Source organism: Microtus oregoni, unplaced genomic scaffold (assembly GCF_018167655.1).
Source record: "Microtus oregoni isolate MIOR12 unplaced genomic scaffold, Mior012 000160F_ref0000428, whole genome shotgun sequence".
In the NCBI taxonomy this organism is placed as follows: Eukaryota; Metazoa; Chordata; class Mammalia; order Rodentia; family Cricetidae; genus Microtus; species Microtus oregoni.
The window spans coordinates 730,153-742,109 of record NW_024544815.1 but is presented as its reverse complement, the minus strand read 5'-3'; the positions used below and the strand labels follow the sequence as shown (position 1 = coordinate 742,109).

Here is an 11,957-nt window from a genome sequence, read left to right as displayed (position 1 = left end):
ACTTACCATTTCTTTCTATTTTGTCTTATTTTAATTTTTATATGCAAGTCCTTGTAGTTGCTTATATCAACACATATTTATTCTCTATCAGGGCGTCATCTGCTTGAAGATATGAAGTTGCTGATTTCAGTACTCCATTTTTCAGAGGAAACATAGGTTGTGTTTTATTGTTTTTGCTGTTGTTGACTGTGTTCTTATGCTGACATTTTGGCATCTGAGTTTGCGTTGATTATAGGTCTCAGTGCCGGTTCCTGGGTCTGTCTTTTTTAGATGGATGCTTTATTCGTGCTTTTTTTATTCCTGTTTGGTCTTCTGACCTCTGTGGCCCTTGCTTGATCATGAGGTCTCTCCTGGGTTGGGGGAAGGGATTTGGTGGACACTGTGGACTATGATCCAGCAGAGAAGTTTCACCGGTGTTGAACGCTGGAATGTGGTGATTAGAAGGGGAAGAGGCTAGGGATAGGCTGATCTTCTGGCAGGCTTCGGTGGGCAAGGGTTGTCTGCTCGAGGAAACCAGGATAGTGGGGGAGGTCCATGGGTAGGTGTTCTACCTGAATTTTTGGCAGTCATGACCTATGACTAGGAAGTGGGTGTCTGGTGTACTGACTAGCGTGGCCTGTGGTGGAGCTTTCCTGAGGGAACCCAGAGAGTGTGGAAGGTCCACAGGCAGGCAGTCATGCCTGAGAGACGACCAGCCCCAATCTCTGTGGAGACTCCCTACTTGATGAGAGGCCACAGGTGTGGCCAGTACTCCTACATACAGAATCAAATAATCAGGGCTCAATAGAGTTCAGGGAGAATGAATCAGCAATCAAGGAGCCTGCATTGGTCTGTATTGGTCCCTTCTGCTTACACGATGTTACAGGAAGCCCGCTTGTTCGTCCCAGCTGCCCACAACCAAAATAACCACACAGAGTCTATCTTAATTAAATCACTGCTTGGCCCATTATCTCTACATTATTATTGGCTAACTCTTAATTAATTTAACCCATTTCTATTAATCTGTATATCACCACGAGGTTGTGGCCTACCAGCAAAGTTTCAGCACGTCTCTCTGACTCCACACTTTTTTCTCCCATTTTTCAGTTTAGTTTTCCCTGACTACCTAAGTTCTGTCCTATCAACAGGCTAAGCCAGTTTTCTTTATTCATTAATGGTAATCACAGCATACAGAGGGAAATCTCACATCAACATGCTGTGGTTGGTTATCTAGTATGGGGATAGGGATGTCTCTTTTTCTTTTACCAGTTCAAAGGACACATTTCATCCTACTGGGTTGCCTTAACAGACTTGATATTAGGGTGTATGCCTATTCCTAATGCATTGTATTGTGCCATTTTCAGTTGGTATCATTCAGATGGCCTGCTCTTCTATGAAGGATTATGGAGGAACAGTGGATCTGGGGAAGCAGATAAGAGAGGTAGGGAACTGGTAGAAGGGTAAGAGGGAGAGGATGCTGAAGTTTGGGTACATTCTAAGGCAGAAGAATAAAGAAAAATCAACAATAAATATCATTAAGAAACAAAAGAGTTAAAAGGCAGAAAAACATATGGTTCATATTAGTAAATAAAGCATATTTATCAGTGATGCGAGAAAGTATACGGTGAATTATTTTTCTGATGCTTACCTTAAGAATTACAGGACTGAGGCCTGGAGGGATGGCTCAGCCGTTAAAGGCTAGGCTCACAACCAAGAATTACAGGACTGAAATGAATTAGTTCCCCTTCCCACTACCCCCGTTCCCCAGATTCACTGCTCCTCCAATTCACTCCATAAAAGAGCAGGCCTTCTGAATGAGAGTAACTAAACATGGCACAATACAATGCAAAAATAGGCAAAAGAAATTGTGTGAAGTCGTACCTTATATTTCTAAAAAGAAAACATATAGATAATTGCAAATTTTGGTGTTACATAAAAGCCATTTCCATTTTACAAAGTGTGTTATGGATTACTTTACTATTTTCAATACTGAGAGAACACTCACAGAATGCAAAATGAAATCTGAAAAGGAAAGAATTGTCATATATAATGACACTTGAGATAGTTCACTATTCTTAAGACAAAGAAAAAATGAAAACACTGATCTATATTGTCGTGGCTCAGGTCTCAATATTAATGCCATCTTAGGGTGGCATTAATCTCATGAGTCAGAGATCCAGGACATATTTTAGGTGAGATATTTGGAAAAGTGGAGGTGACTATGTATTGAAACCCATGTGTTCAGGTTAACTGGAAATGAAATATTTTCAAATGGCTATCCAAAGAATGTTGACATGTCCCTTGCCACAAGATTAGAGCAAGTTTATATTCTTCCTAAGGAGAAGGCTGATGGATATTAAAGAATAAGACAGAGGTTGTATACAAACCTCTAAATTAAAATCTCCATTCTACAAACTGAGAACACTGTGACATAAGAGAGGTCTTCTTATCCTTTCCTATTCTGCGATAATTGATAAAAGGGAATACACTAATTTTAGCTGCAGTAATTTGAGTCACCATGTATACACTTTTTGCACATATGTGGGCTACTGCTGAATTTTCTTTCTTTGTTTCATCTATTACAGGGTCAGCTCCAAGTGTCTCTCACCATGATGACTACCAGATCCTGGAAGAAATCTTTTTATTTATTTATTATTCATTTAAACCTCATAATAGTATGTTGTTAGGAAGGAGCTGTAGAATGATGAAAACATGAATGAGGAATGATGGCAGTGTGGAATCATACAGGTGTAAAGGAATTCATTCTGATCGGCTTAATGGAAAATCATAATTGGGAGGTTCCCCTCTTCTTGTTTTTCAGCCTAGTTTATATCATCATTCTTGTGGGTAATTGGGGGATGATTATGTTGATCTGTTTTAATGTTAGACTTCATTCTCCAATGTACTTCTTCCTTAGTAACCTTTCTTTCTGCGACATCTGCTACTCTACTGTCATTGCTCCAAAGATGCTGGTCAATTTCCTAGCAGAACACAAGACTAGTGTATTCTTTGCCTGCTTACTCCAGAGTTTCTTTTTTGCAATTTATATAACCACAGAGGTCATCCTCCTGTCTATGATGGCTTATGATCGCTATGTGGCAATCACCAAGCCCTTAATGTATACAGTTATTATGACCCACCGCATCTGCACGCAGATGGTTCTGGCATGTTACTTGGGTGGCCTCATTAATTCTCTGATTCACACAATAGGTCTGCTCAAACTGGACTTCTGTGGCCCAAATATTGTGAATCACTTCTTCTGTGACGTCCCCCCTCTTCTGAAGCTTTCTTGCTCTGATGCACACATCAATGAGATGCTGCTTTTGATCTTCTCTGGAGTGATTGCTATTTTCACCTTTATTGTTATCATTGTGTCCTATAGCCACATTCTCATTGCCATTCTGAGAATTCGCTCCATAGAGGGGAGGCACAAAGCCTTCTCTACTTGTGCCTCACACCTGACAGCTGTGACATTACTTTATGGTTCTGTGGCTTTTAGTTATATCCAACCAAGCTCTCAGTACTCCGTGGAACAGGAAAAAGTGTCTGCTGTGTTTTACACCTTGATCATTCCCATGCTGAACCCTCTGATTTACAGCCTGAGGAACAAGGATGTGAAGAAAGCGGCTAAGAGGTCCATTTGTAGGGGAAGGAGCAACTCTTGACTCTATCCTTTCTCTGACTCTGCAAACTTGAAGTGAATCTTCAAACTGACTTCATGGAGAATTATGAGTCTTTTGTAAAAGTCAGAGGAAAGTATAGATGAAAGTATTTTTAGTAAAATTTATTTATCAAATACTTTATTGTCTCAGAGAATGCTTTAAATGTCCATAATGCCATGGCTTTAATGAATCCTTTCACTTGGGTTTACAAAGTATTCATATAATCAGAAATAATTATCTCCCAACCAGTTTCTTAAATTTTTAAAGTGTGGTACCTATCTGCACAAAACTTAAGCTCATATATGCAGGTTTTGACTAAACAAACTTCTAAAAATTACCTGTATTTTGATAATGGCTGGGACATGCAAATTTAAATGTGATATTCAATGAAATTTGTTTGGTAAAGAAGAAAGTGAGGTTTTTTTTTTCAGTTTAACAAGATAGCAGTCTGACTGCCACATGGGGATTTTAAGTAAAGAGGGAATCCATGGCTGTCACTGCCTAACCGAAAAAGATCCTGCCACTGGATAATTCAAGGGCTGAGAGAAAAACCAAACACTGCTGTTCTACTAAAAGAAGATAATAAAAAAAGGACTCTTGATGACATCTTGTATACTCATAAATGAATTTCTTGCTCAGCCATTCTCAGGGATGCTTCCTCCTGAAAGAGATGAGAACAAATATAGAGACCCACAACCAAATAAAAAATATGAAAAGAATGAGACTTTTTGGAACACTTATACCAATATGAGATGTGCTCATCAAATCCCTCTTCTCAGGGACCAGAGACTCCTGTGGAAGAGAAGGCAGAAGATTGCAGTAGTCAGAATTGATTGATACCAACAAAAAATTACCTTTTAAAATAACATGATCAAAGATCGTATGAACACAGCTAGACTAAAGAAGCATGCTTAGAACATACACTATTCTGTTGCAGGGCTTACACACACACACACACACACACACACACACTAAATAGCTATGAAGTTTAATGTTTTAATGGTAGTCCTGAGTTTTCAAACAATAGGGTCTCTAATTCTTGTCCCTTCTTTTTGTCTCTTCCTTCTGCTTTTATTTCAATTAAAATATGTTAGGTTTTGTGTTATCAAATTGTATTGTATTATTACAATATATTATATTACATTATATTATATTAATCACTATCCCTTAGAAGCTCATATGATTTATAATGAGATACAGAAACAGGGTCGATCTGGTCATGAGTGGAGAAGAGGAGGAACTGTGAGGAAAAAAATGGAGGGAATTATAATTAAATCATACTATGTGAGATAAAATGTATATTCATAAAACAGGACATTTTTTTCCTGAGGACAGAGAGACATTGAAATTTCTATTTGTGTTCTTGTCTTTTCTTGATTTTTATGAAAATAAAATAATTTATTTCATAACAAAATTGCAACCTATGCTTCCTTCCTTGTCTTTATTGAACATTTTAGCAAGATGCTTGAATTTAGAGACAAATCCCAGATGATATTAGAATATTATTTATGAAGGAGGTCATTTTTTATATCCATTCATGTAAGAAGAACGCTTCATTGAACAGACATTAGGAGGCCTGGAAGCTCTCTGTTTAGTGTCAAGAGAAAGGAAGGATACTAAGGACTCCACTGTGGACAACTGAGAATTACACACACAGAAAGAGCTACAGAATCTGTTCCCAGTAGAATAGAAAATAGCATCAGCAACCTTGTTCCAAATAATAAGTTCTTAAATAATTGTGAAGGCCAGGTCTTCTACAGCAGATGGGTTGTTCATTCAAGCTTTGATAAGTTGACTGTAAGGAAGGGCTGTTTTCACTTCAAAATTTTGATATTTGCTGTTATTTCCTGAACACTAATGAAAATTCAATACTTATTTTTCAAGTAAAACATCATGATCAAAAAATTTAGAATATTATGTTCTAATTTATGTTGTATATTTTTTAAAACTTCCACATCTCATAGGCAAATATATTATTTATATAATACTTACAACTTTAATTTATGATTACTTTAATTTTTCTTCCATATGGTAAGTAGAAATAGGATTTATTACTAAATACTATATTCATATATACCTCAAATATATTTTGAAAATTGCAAATTTAAAAATTAAAATATTTTAGAATTGCAATTGTTATATGATGCATATGATTTTCCATAAATTTAATAAAATAACAGTACCTTAAAACAATTTAGATTTAACTTAATAATTTAAATCTTTGACTGTGGATCTCTACATCTGGCTCCATCAGCTGCTGGATATTACCTCTCTGAGAATCATCATGTGAGGTTCCTCTCTACAATTACAGCAGAATATCATGAGGAATTATTTCATTGACTTTTTTTCCCCAGTTGTGGTTGGTTTGTCCTGGTGTGGGCTATTCAGCCTCTGGTTACTGGCCCTTCAGACAGTGTGAGGACTAGAGTCTCTGTTGTGTCATGGGTATCTTTGAGGCAATATATTTCTTTTCTTGAAGAGCTCTTTCCATGTGTATGAAGGTAGCAAGCATTTGATATGCTTTTTGGGTATCTTTTTATGTCTAATGAAAAAAAAGACATTTAAAGGTTATAACTATTCTCATTGTTCTGTGAAAACCAAGCATTATATTTAATTTACTGGAATCATGAAATGACTTGGAAAAAAATTCTATTCATTTGAACAGGGTGTGATGATACATCATCCTCATTATATGAAGGCGGCAAAATAAAATTTGGGTGTCTTTAGGAAGAACAGTTTTTGAGGGCAGAATACTCACGGTAGTTAGGATTGTAACTGTATTCTTTATATACACCTGGAGGGCAATAGTAACTACAGAAAAAACCCTAAATTTAAACCCCAGATAGACTTATATTCCAGTTAAAACTCTAACATCATAGATGTGAATCATATACTGACAGAAGGTGATACTTTTCTGCATTATCTCTTTTTCCTGTGTGCTTGGTGGATAAAGCCATAAATGTTACTGAAACTTACTTTTACCACACTTGCCTTCCTCCTTCCTTCTCATTCATGTGATGATCAGTAAAATCACCTTTTTAAGCCCACTTTGAAAAATCAGAGACAATCAAACCAATTTCATATATGTATATGATATATATATATCATAAATATATATACATATATATCCTAGGTTGGTATTAAATGAGAATATTATAAAAACTATGATATCTTAGATCTTTATTTTAAGGTAATATTTCAATCAAAATGTATAGCTTTTCAAAAAAGGGAGTGTACATTTATATAGATTAAGTAGGTTGTATATATGCTTTTAGGAAAATATATATTTGTGCATACTTACACCTGTGTGAATATAATGACAACTAATGACAAAGGAGGCCATGGATTTGAAAGAATGCAAGTATGAGGCTATAGGAGGGCTTGGAGGGAGAAAATTTAAGAGGAAACAATCAAATTGCATTATAATATCAAAAATTAAAGAAAGAAATATTTTTTTAAAAATAATTGATCCTTTCAAATGACATGGTCTTTGAATGCTAAACAGACAATAAAATGAGATACAAATGTGTTTCATAAAAAAACATGGGAATTTACAGTACCATAAAATTCAATAGACAAGCTGATTCGAGCAGTGATATAAAAAAATATCAAGATTCATTTTCTACGGAATTTCTTTTGTACAAGCAATGCAAACGTAAAAAGCTAAAATGAAAGTGTGAGGAAGGTCAGTTCTTTGGCAGACTGAAATATGAAACTCACATACTGTGATGTCTTACGCAAATATTTTGCCCAACTTACTGAGAGTTTTCAAGCACATTTCAGTGGCCACAGAAACAGCATTTTTTTCTCCCTTAGAATTCATTCTTGCTTTTCTTTTCACTTGGGAACACTTAGAAGCCCTCCTATCAACCACAAATCTACCTTAGGTTTGGAATATGCTGCATTCTTTCCTTGGAACACCCTTTTTTACATCCCCACCTATCTCTTTGAATCACTTGATGATTTTATAGAGATTTTTATAGAGAGTCTTTCATAGAATATTGCACATATAGCTGACTGAATCACAATCCTTGGTGCTATTTAAACTTAACTCTCTAGGATCAATACATCCTACCTCATATGGGAAAGCAGATTGTTGAAATGTAAGTCTGAGAAACACCTTAAAAGGAAAATATTATTATGGATTATGAGAATAGAAACTATATGTAATTCACTTGTTTTTTCAACAGGGAAAGGAGGAAGTCCATAGTGATGAAAGACAAAAGCACTCTATTGCTGTCCTAAGAAAAAAAAGGGTCATGTACTAGGGAGAGAAGCTTTATAGATCCAACATGGAGCAATAGGTGACAAATTGCTTCTTCTCTTAGAGCCTCTAGTGGGAGTGTGACCTCACACCTGTGTTGATTCCACCCAGAAATTCAAATAGTGTCACACTTCTGATTTCCCAACTGTAAGTGAAAGAATTCTATTTATTTTTTTTTGTTTTTTATTATTATTTATTTTTTTATTAAAGATTTCTGTCTCCTCCCCGTCACCGACTCCCATTTCCCTCCCCCTCCCCCAATCAACTCCCCCTCTCTCCTTAGCCCAAAGAGCAGTCAGGGTTCCCTGCCCTGTGGGGAGTCCAAGGACCTCCCACCTCCTTCCAGGTCTAGTAAGGTGATCCTACTGCACTTACTAGCTGTGTGGGAGCCCAAGCTATTTGGATGTTCACCTCACAAGAATTCTATTTATTTTACACCACCAAGTTTTCAGTAAATTGCTGTAGTAACTGCAATAAAAACAAGAAATTAATGCCATTTATGGTATAATAAAGATCATTCCTTCTATTATCTGTAATACTTTAATTTTTAGATACTAATTATGATTTGCTTATTATTCTCAAGATGCATTTGCTTTTCTAACAGGACATCATTCACTTGAAAAGGTCAGGTTGTAGATTTAAGTAATATTTCATTTCAATAAAAACATACAGGCTCATAATAGTAATATTAATAATAGTAATATTTGGCACCCATGTAAAAAAGCATATATATAATTTAATTCTTTGATCTTTAACTTAGCTATTATTAAATTAAACATGTATCATTTCAAAAGAAATTATGTGAAGTTGTAGCTCATTTTTTGTAGAGAAAATATATAGACAAAAATTGAAGGTTTTAGTGTTTCTTACATTTTTTCCTATTTTCATTGAATGTGGTAAATTATTCTATAATTTTTAATAATGAGAACAATGCTAGGAGAATGCAAAAAGAAATTGAACAAAAATGTGAAGGCAATAATTGTTATGTAAAATGACACTCATAGTCCTTAATCATTCTTAAAAAAGAACAGATGAAAATATTTATCCATCTTTAAGCACTTACTCAGATTCCTTGTATAAAATGGCATTGATTCCATATATCGGAGATCCAGGCAGAAGGTAAGAACGTATTTGAAGGGAGATATTTAGAAAGGAGGGTGGGGGTATGATATTGAATGAAGTAGGTGTTTTTAGGGTCACTGAAAGTAAAGTACTTTCAAATGCCTGTCCACAGAATATTGAAGTTTTCCTTGTCATAAGATTTTAGCAAGCTTATATTTCCCCTGAGCAGAAGGATGATGGATATTAGAGAAAAAAACAGAGATTTTGCACCACCCTCTAAATTCAAATCTTAGCTCTACCTTCTGAGAGATTTTTAACATTGGAGAGATTTCTTATCCTTTCCTGATAGCAGGGAATACCCTAATGTAAGTTGCAGTTTTTAAGTCTCCGTGGATAGACTTTATTGAACACATATGGACTACCATTGATAATTCTTTCATTGCTTCATCTACCACAGGGTAACCTCTCAGTGTCTTAAACCATAATGGATATCAGATTCTCAGGAAATCCTCCTATTTATCTATTATTCATTTAGGTCTCATGCTATTATTTTGTAACAAGAAAATATAGACTACTGAACAATGGCAATTTGGAATCATACACGTGTGAAGGAATTTATACTGGTCGGCTTAACAGAAAATCCTAATTGGGAAGTTCCCCTCTTCTTAATTTTCAGCGTAATTTATCTTGTCATTCTTGGTGGTAATTGGGGCATGATTATCTTGATCTGGCTGAATGCTCAACTTCATACACCAATGTACTTTTTCCTTAGTAACCTTTCTTTCTGCGACATCTGCTACTCTACTATCTTTGCTCCTAAGATGTTGGTTAATTTCCTATCAGAACACAAGTCTAGTACGTTCTTTGCCTGTGTTCTGCAGAGCTTCTTTTTTGCAGTTTATGTAACCACAGAAGGCATCCTCCTGTCTATGATGGCTTATGATCGCTATGTGGCAATCACCAAGCCCTTAATGTATACAGTTATTATGACCCACCGCATCTGCACTCAGATGGTTCTGGCATGTTACTTGGGTGGCCTCATTAATTCTCTGACTCACACAATAGGTCTGCTCAGACTGGACTTCTGTGGTCCAAACATTGTGAATCACTTCTTCTGTGACATCCCCCCTCTTCTGAAGCTTTCTTGCTCTGATGCACACATCAATGAGATGCTGCTTTTGATCTTCTCTGGAGTGATTGCTATTTTCACCTTTATTGTTATCATTGTGTCCTATAGCCACATTCTCATTGCCATTCTGAGAATTCGCTCCGTAGAGGGGAGGCGCAAAGCCTTCTCTACTTGTGCCTCACACCTGACAGCTGTGACATTATTTTATGGTTCTGTGGCTTTTAGTTATATCCAGCCAAGCTCTCAGTACTCCATGGAACAGGAAAAAGTGTCTGCTGTGTTTTACACCTTGATCATTCCCATGCTGAACCCTCTGATTTACAGCCTGAGGAACAAGGATGTGAAGAAAGCGGCTAAGAGGTCCATTTGTAGGGGAAGGAGCAACTCTTGACTCTATCCTTTCTCTGACTCTGCAAACTTGAAGTGAATCTTCAAACTGACTTCATGCAAAATTATTAGTCTTTTATAAGAGTAACATAAAATTTTATACCAAAATATTTTAGTGATTTTAACTGTGAATTACTATATTGCCTCAGAAAAATTTAAAATGTGCCTAATGACTAGACGTCCATGAATCTTTTATATGGGTCTATACACTCTCACTAAAATCAGAAATAATTATCTTCCAAATTTTATAGAATTTTTATAGTAAGCTAAATGGCTGAATAACAATGTTTCGAGTTACACCAAAACAGCTCTAAGTTCAGAAATGTCAGCTTATCTTTTAACCAAGACCAAGCGCCTGTACCTGGTTTCTGCAAAAGATTTACTGGCATTCTCACATCCACAGTGGGAAGATATAGACTTCACTTGATGGGATTCAATCTTTGCTGAGTACCATAATCTGAGGCAAAGCCTGCAATTCATTACTTTAGAATTGTTCCAGGATGTTTTTAATACTGAGGTATATCTGTTTTTCGTAAAAATTAAAAAGCCTAAATTTATTTATAAAGAATTGTTTTTAAGAGACAAAGAAGCACGACGTATCTCCTTGGAGAAAGTCTTTTCTAAAACAACAACAGTAGAAACTGCAAAAGGAAGAGACAAAGTGGGGGTATTTGGGAGAAGTTAGGAAGGGGAATTCGAAATGAGTATGGCCTTGATTCACTTTAGGAAACTGAATTCCACCTAGTTAAAAGTTATACAATTAAAATAAATCTTTTAATAAAAATCAAGCCTGATTAACTTGTCCGTTTCAAGGATTTTGAGAAAAATCCAATTTGCTCTGACATTTTGCTTTAAACAGCTGTTAACTTTACTTGTACTCTAAATATGTATTCACAGAGTTTATGTCCACTCTAACACTATTCCATAGAGTCATTTTGTTGGAGATGTAACACCAAATATATGGTCTATACACTACTGAAAGTGTTCTTCTTGTATTCAATGGATTTTCTTAACTTTTTGAAATTAAAAGATAATTATTCTGTAATATGAAGATTTTGTAAGTGCTCACAATTGTTCTCATCTCTCAACTTAGTCTTTCATAATGTAAAATTGCCACAACCATTTCTGTTTATTATGCTGTATCTTAATATATGCTCTATGCCCCAATGGTTCATGAGCTTATGCAATGGAAATGAAAGGCAGGATCATACATCTATGATATCAATTAGACTTTAGAAGAAATGCGTATATTCACAAAAAATAAATAGGAGATCATAAATTACACTTTCTTAGCTATTTCCTGAGTTATTTTATCCTAAAAACTCTATGGAGTAAGTCAATAGTAAAATTTTTGTATTATGACAATAAACACCACTTATATTGGGTTCATAATGGATATATCAGGAAGGTATCATGTGAATGCTGACTTTTTGGGAGGGGTTTTAGAGGCAGAGTTTCTCTGTGTCACAGTGCT

At 35.6% G+C, this 11,957-nt stretch overlaps 2 protein-coding genes across 2 annotated transcripts; both read left to right on the top strand.

Moving 5' to 3' along the window:
* The first annotated feature begins 2,705 nt into the window (after positions 1 to 2,705).
* Positions 2,706 to 3,644, top strand: LOC121445133 (olfactory receptor 1052-like). Its single transcript, XM_041647141.1, has one exon. The coding sequence runs from the start codon at positions 2,706 to 2,708 to the stop codon at positions 3,642 to 3,644; it is 939 nt and encodes a 312-aa protein (XP_041503075.1).
* A 5,904-nt stretch (positions 3,645 to 9,548) lies between these two features.
* On the top strand, positions 9,549 to 10,487 carry LOC121445134 (olfactory receptor 1052-like). Its single transcript, XM_041647142.1, has one exon. It carries the CDS (start codon positions 9,549 to 9,551, stop codon positions 10,485 to 10,487), a length of 939 nt encoding a protein of 312 aa, XP_041503076.1.
* Positions 10,488 to 11,957: the final 1,470 nt, after the last annotated feature.

What these genes read in the sequence shown, in the direction of transcription:
- LOC121445133 (XM_041647141.1), top strand. Translation starts at nt 2,706, where the DNA reads ATGGCAGTGTGGAATCATACAGGTGTAAAGGAATTCATTCTGATCGGC.
- LOC121445134 (XM_041647142.1), top strand. Translation starts at nt 9,549, where the DNA reads ATGGCAATTTGGAATCATACACGTGTGAAGGAATTTATACTGGTCGGC.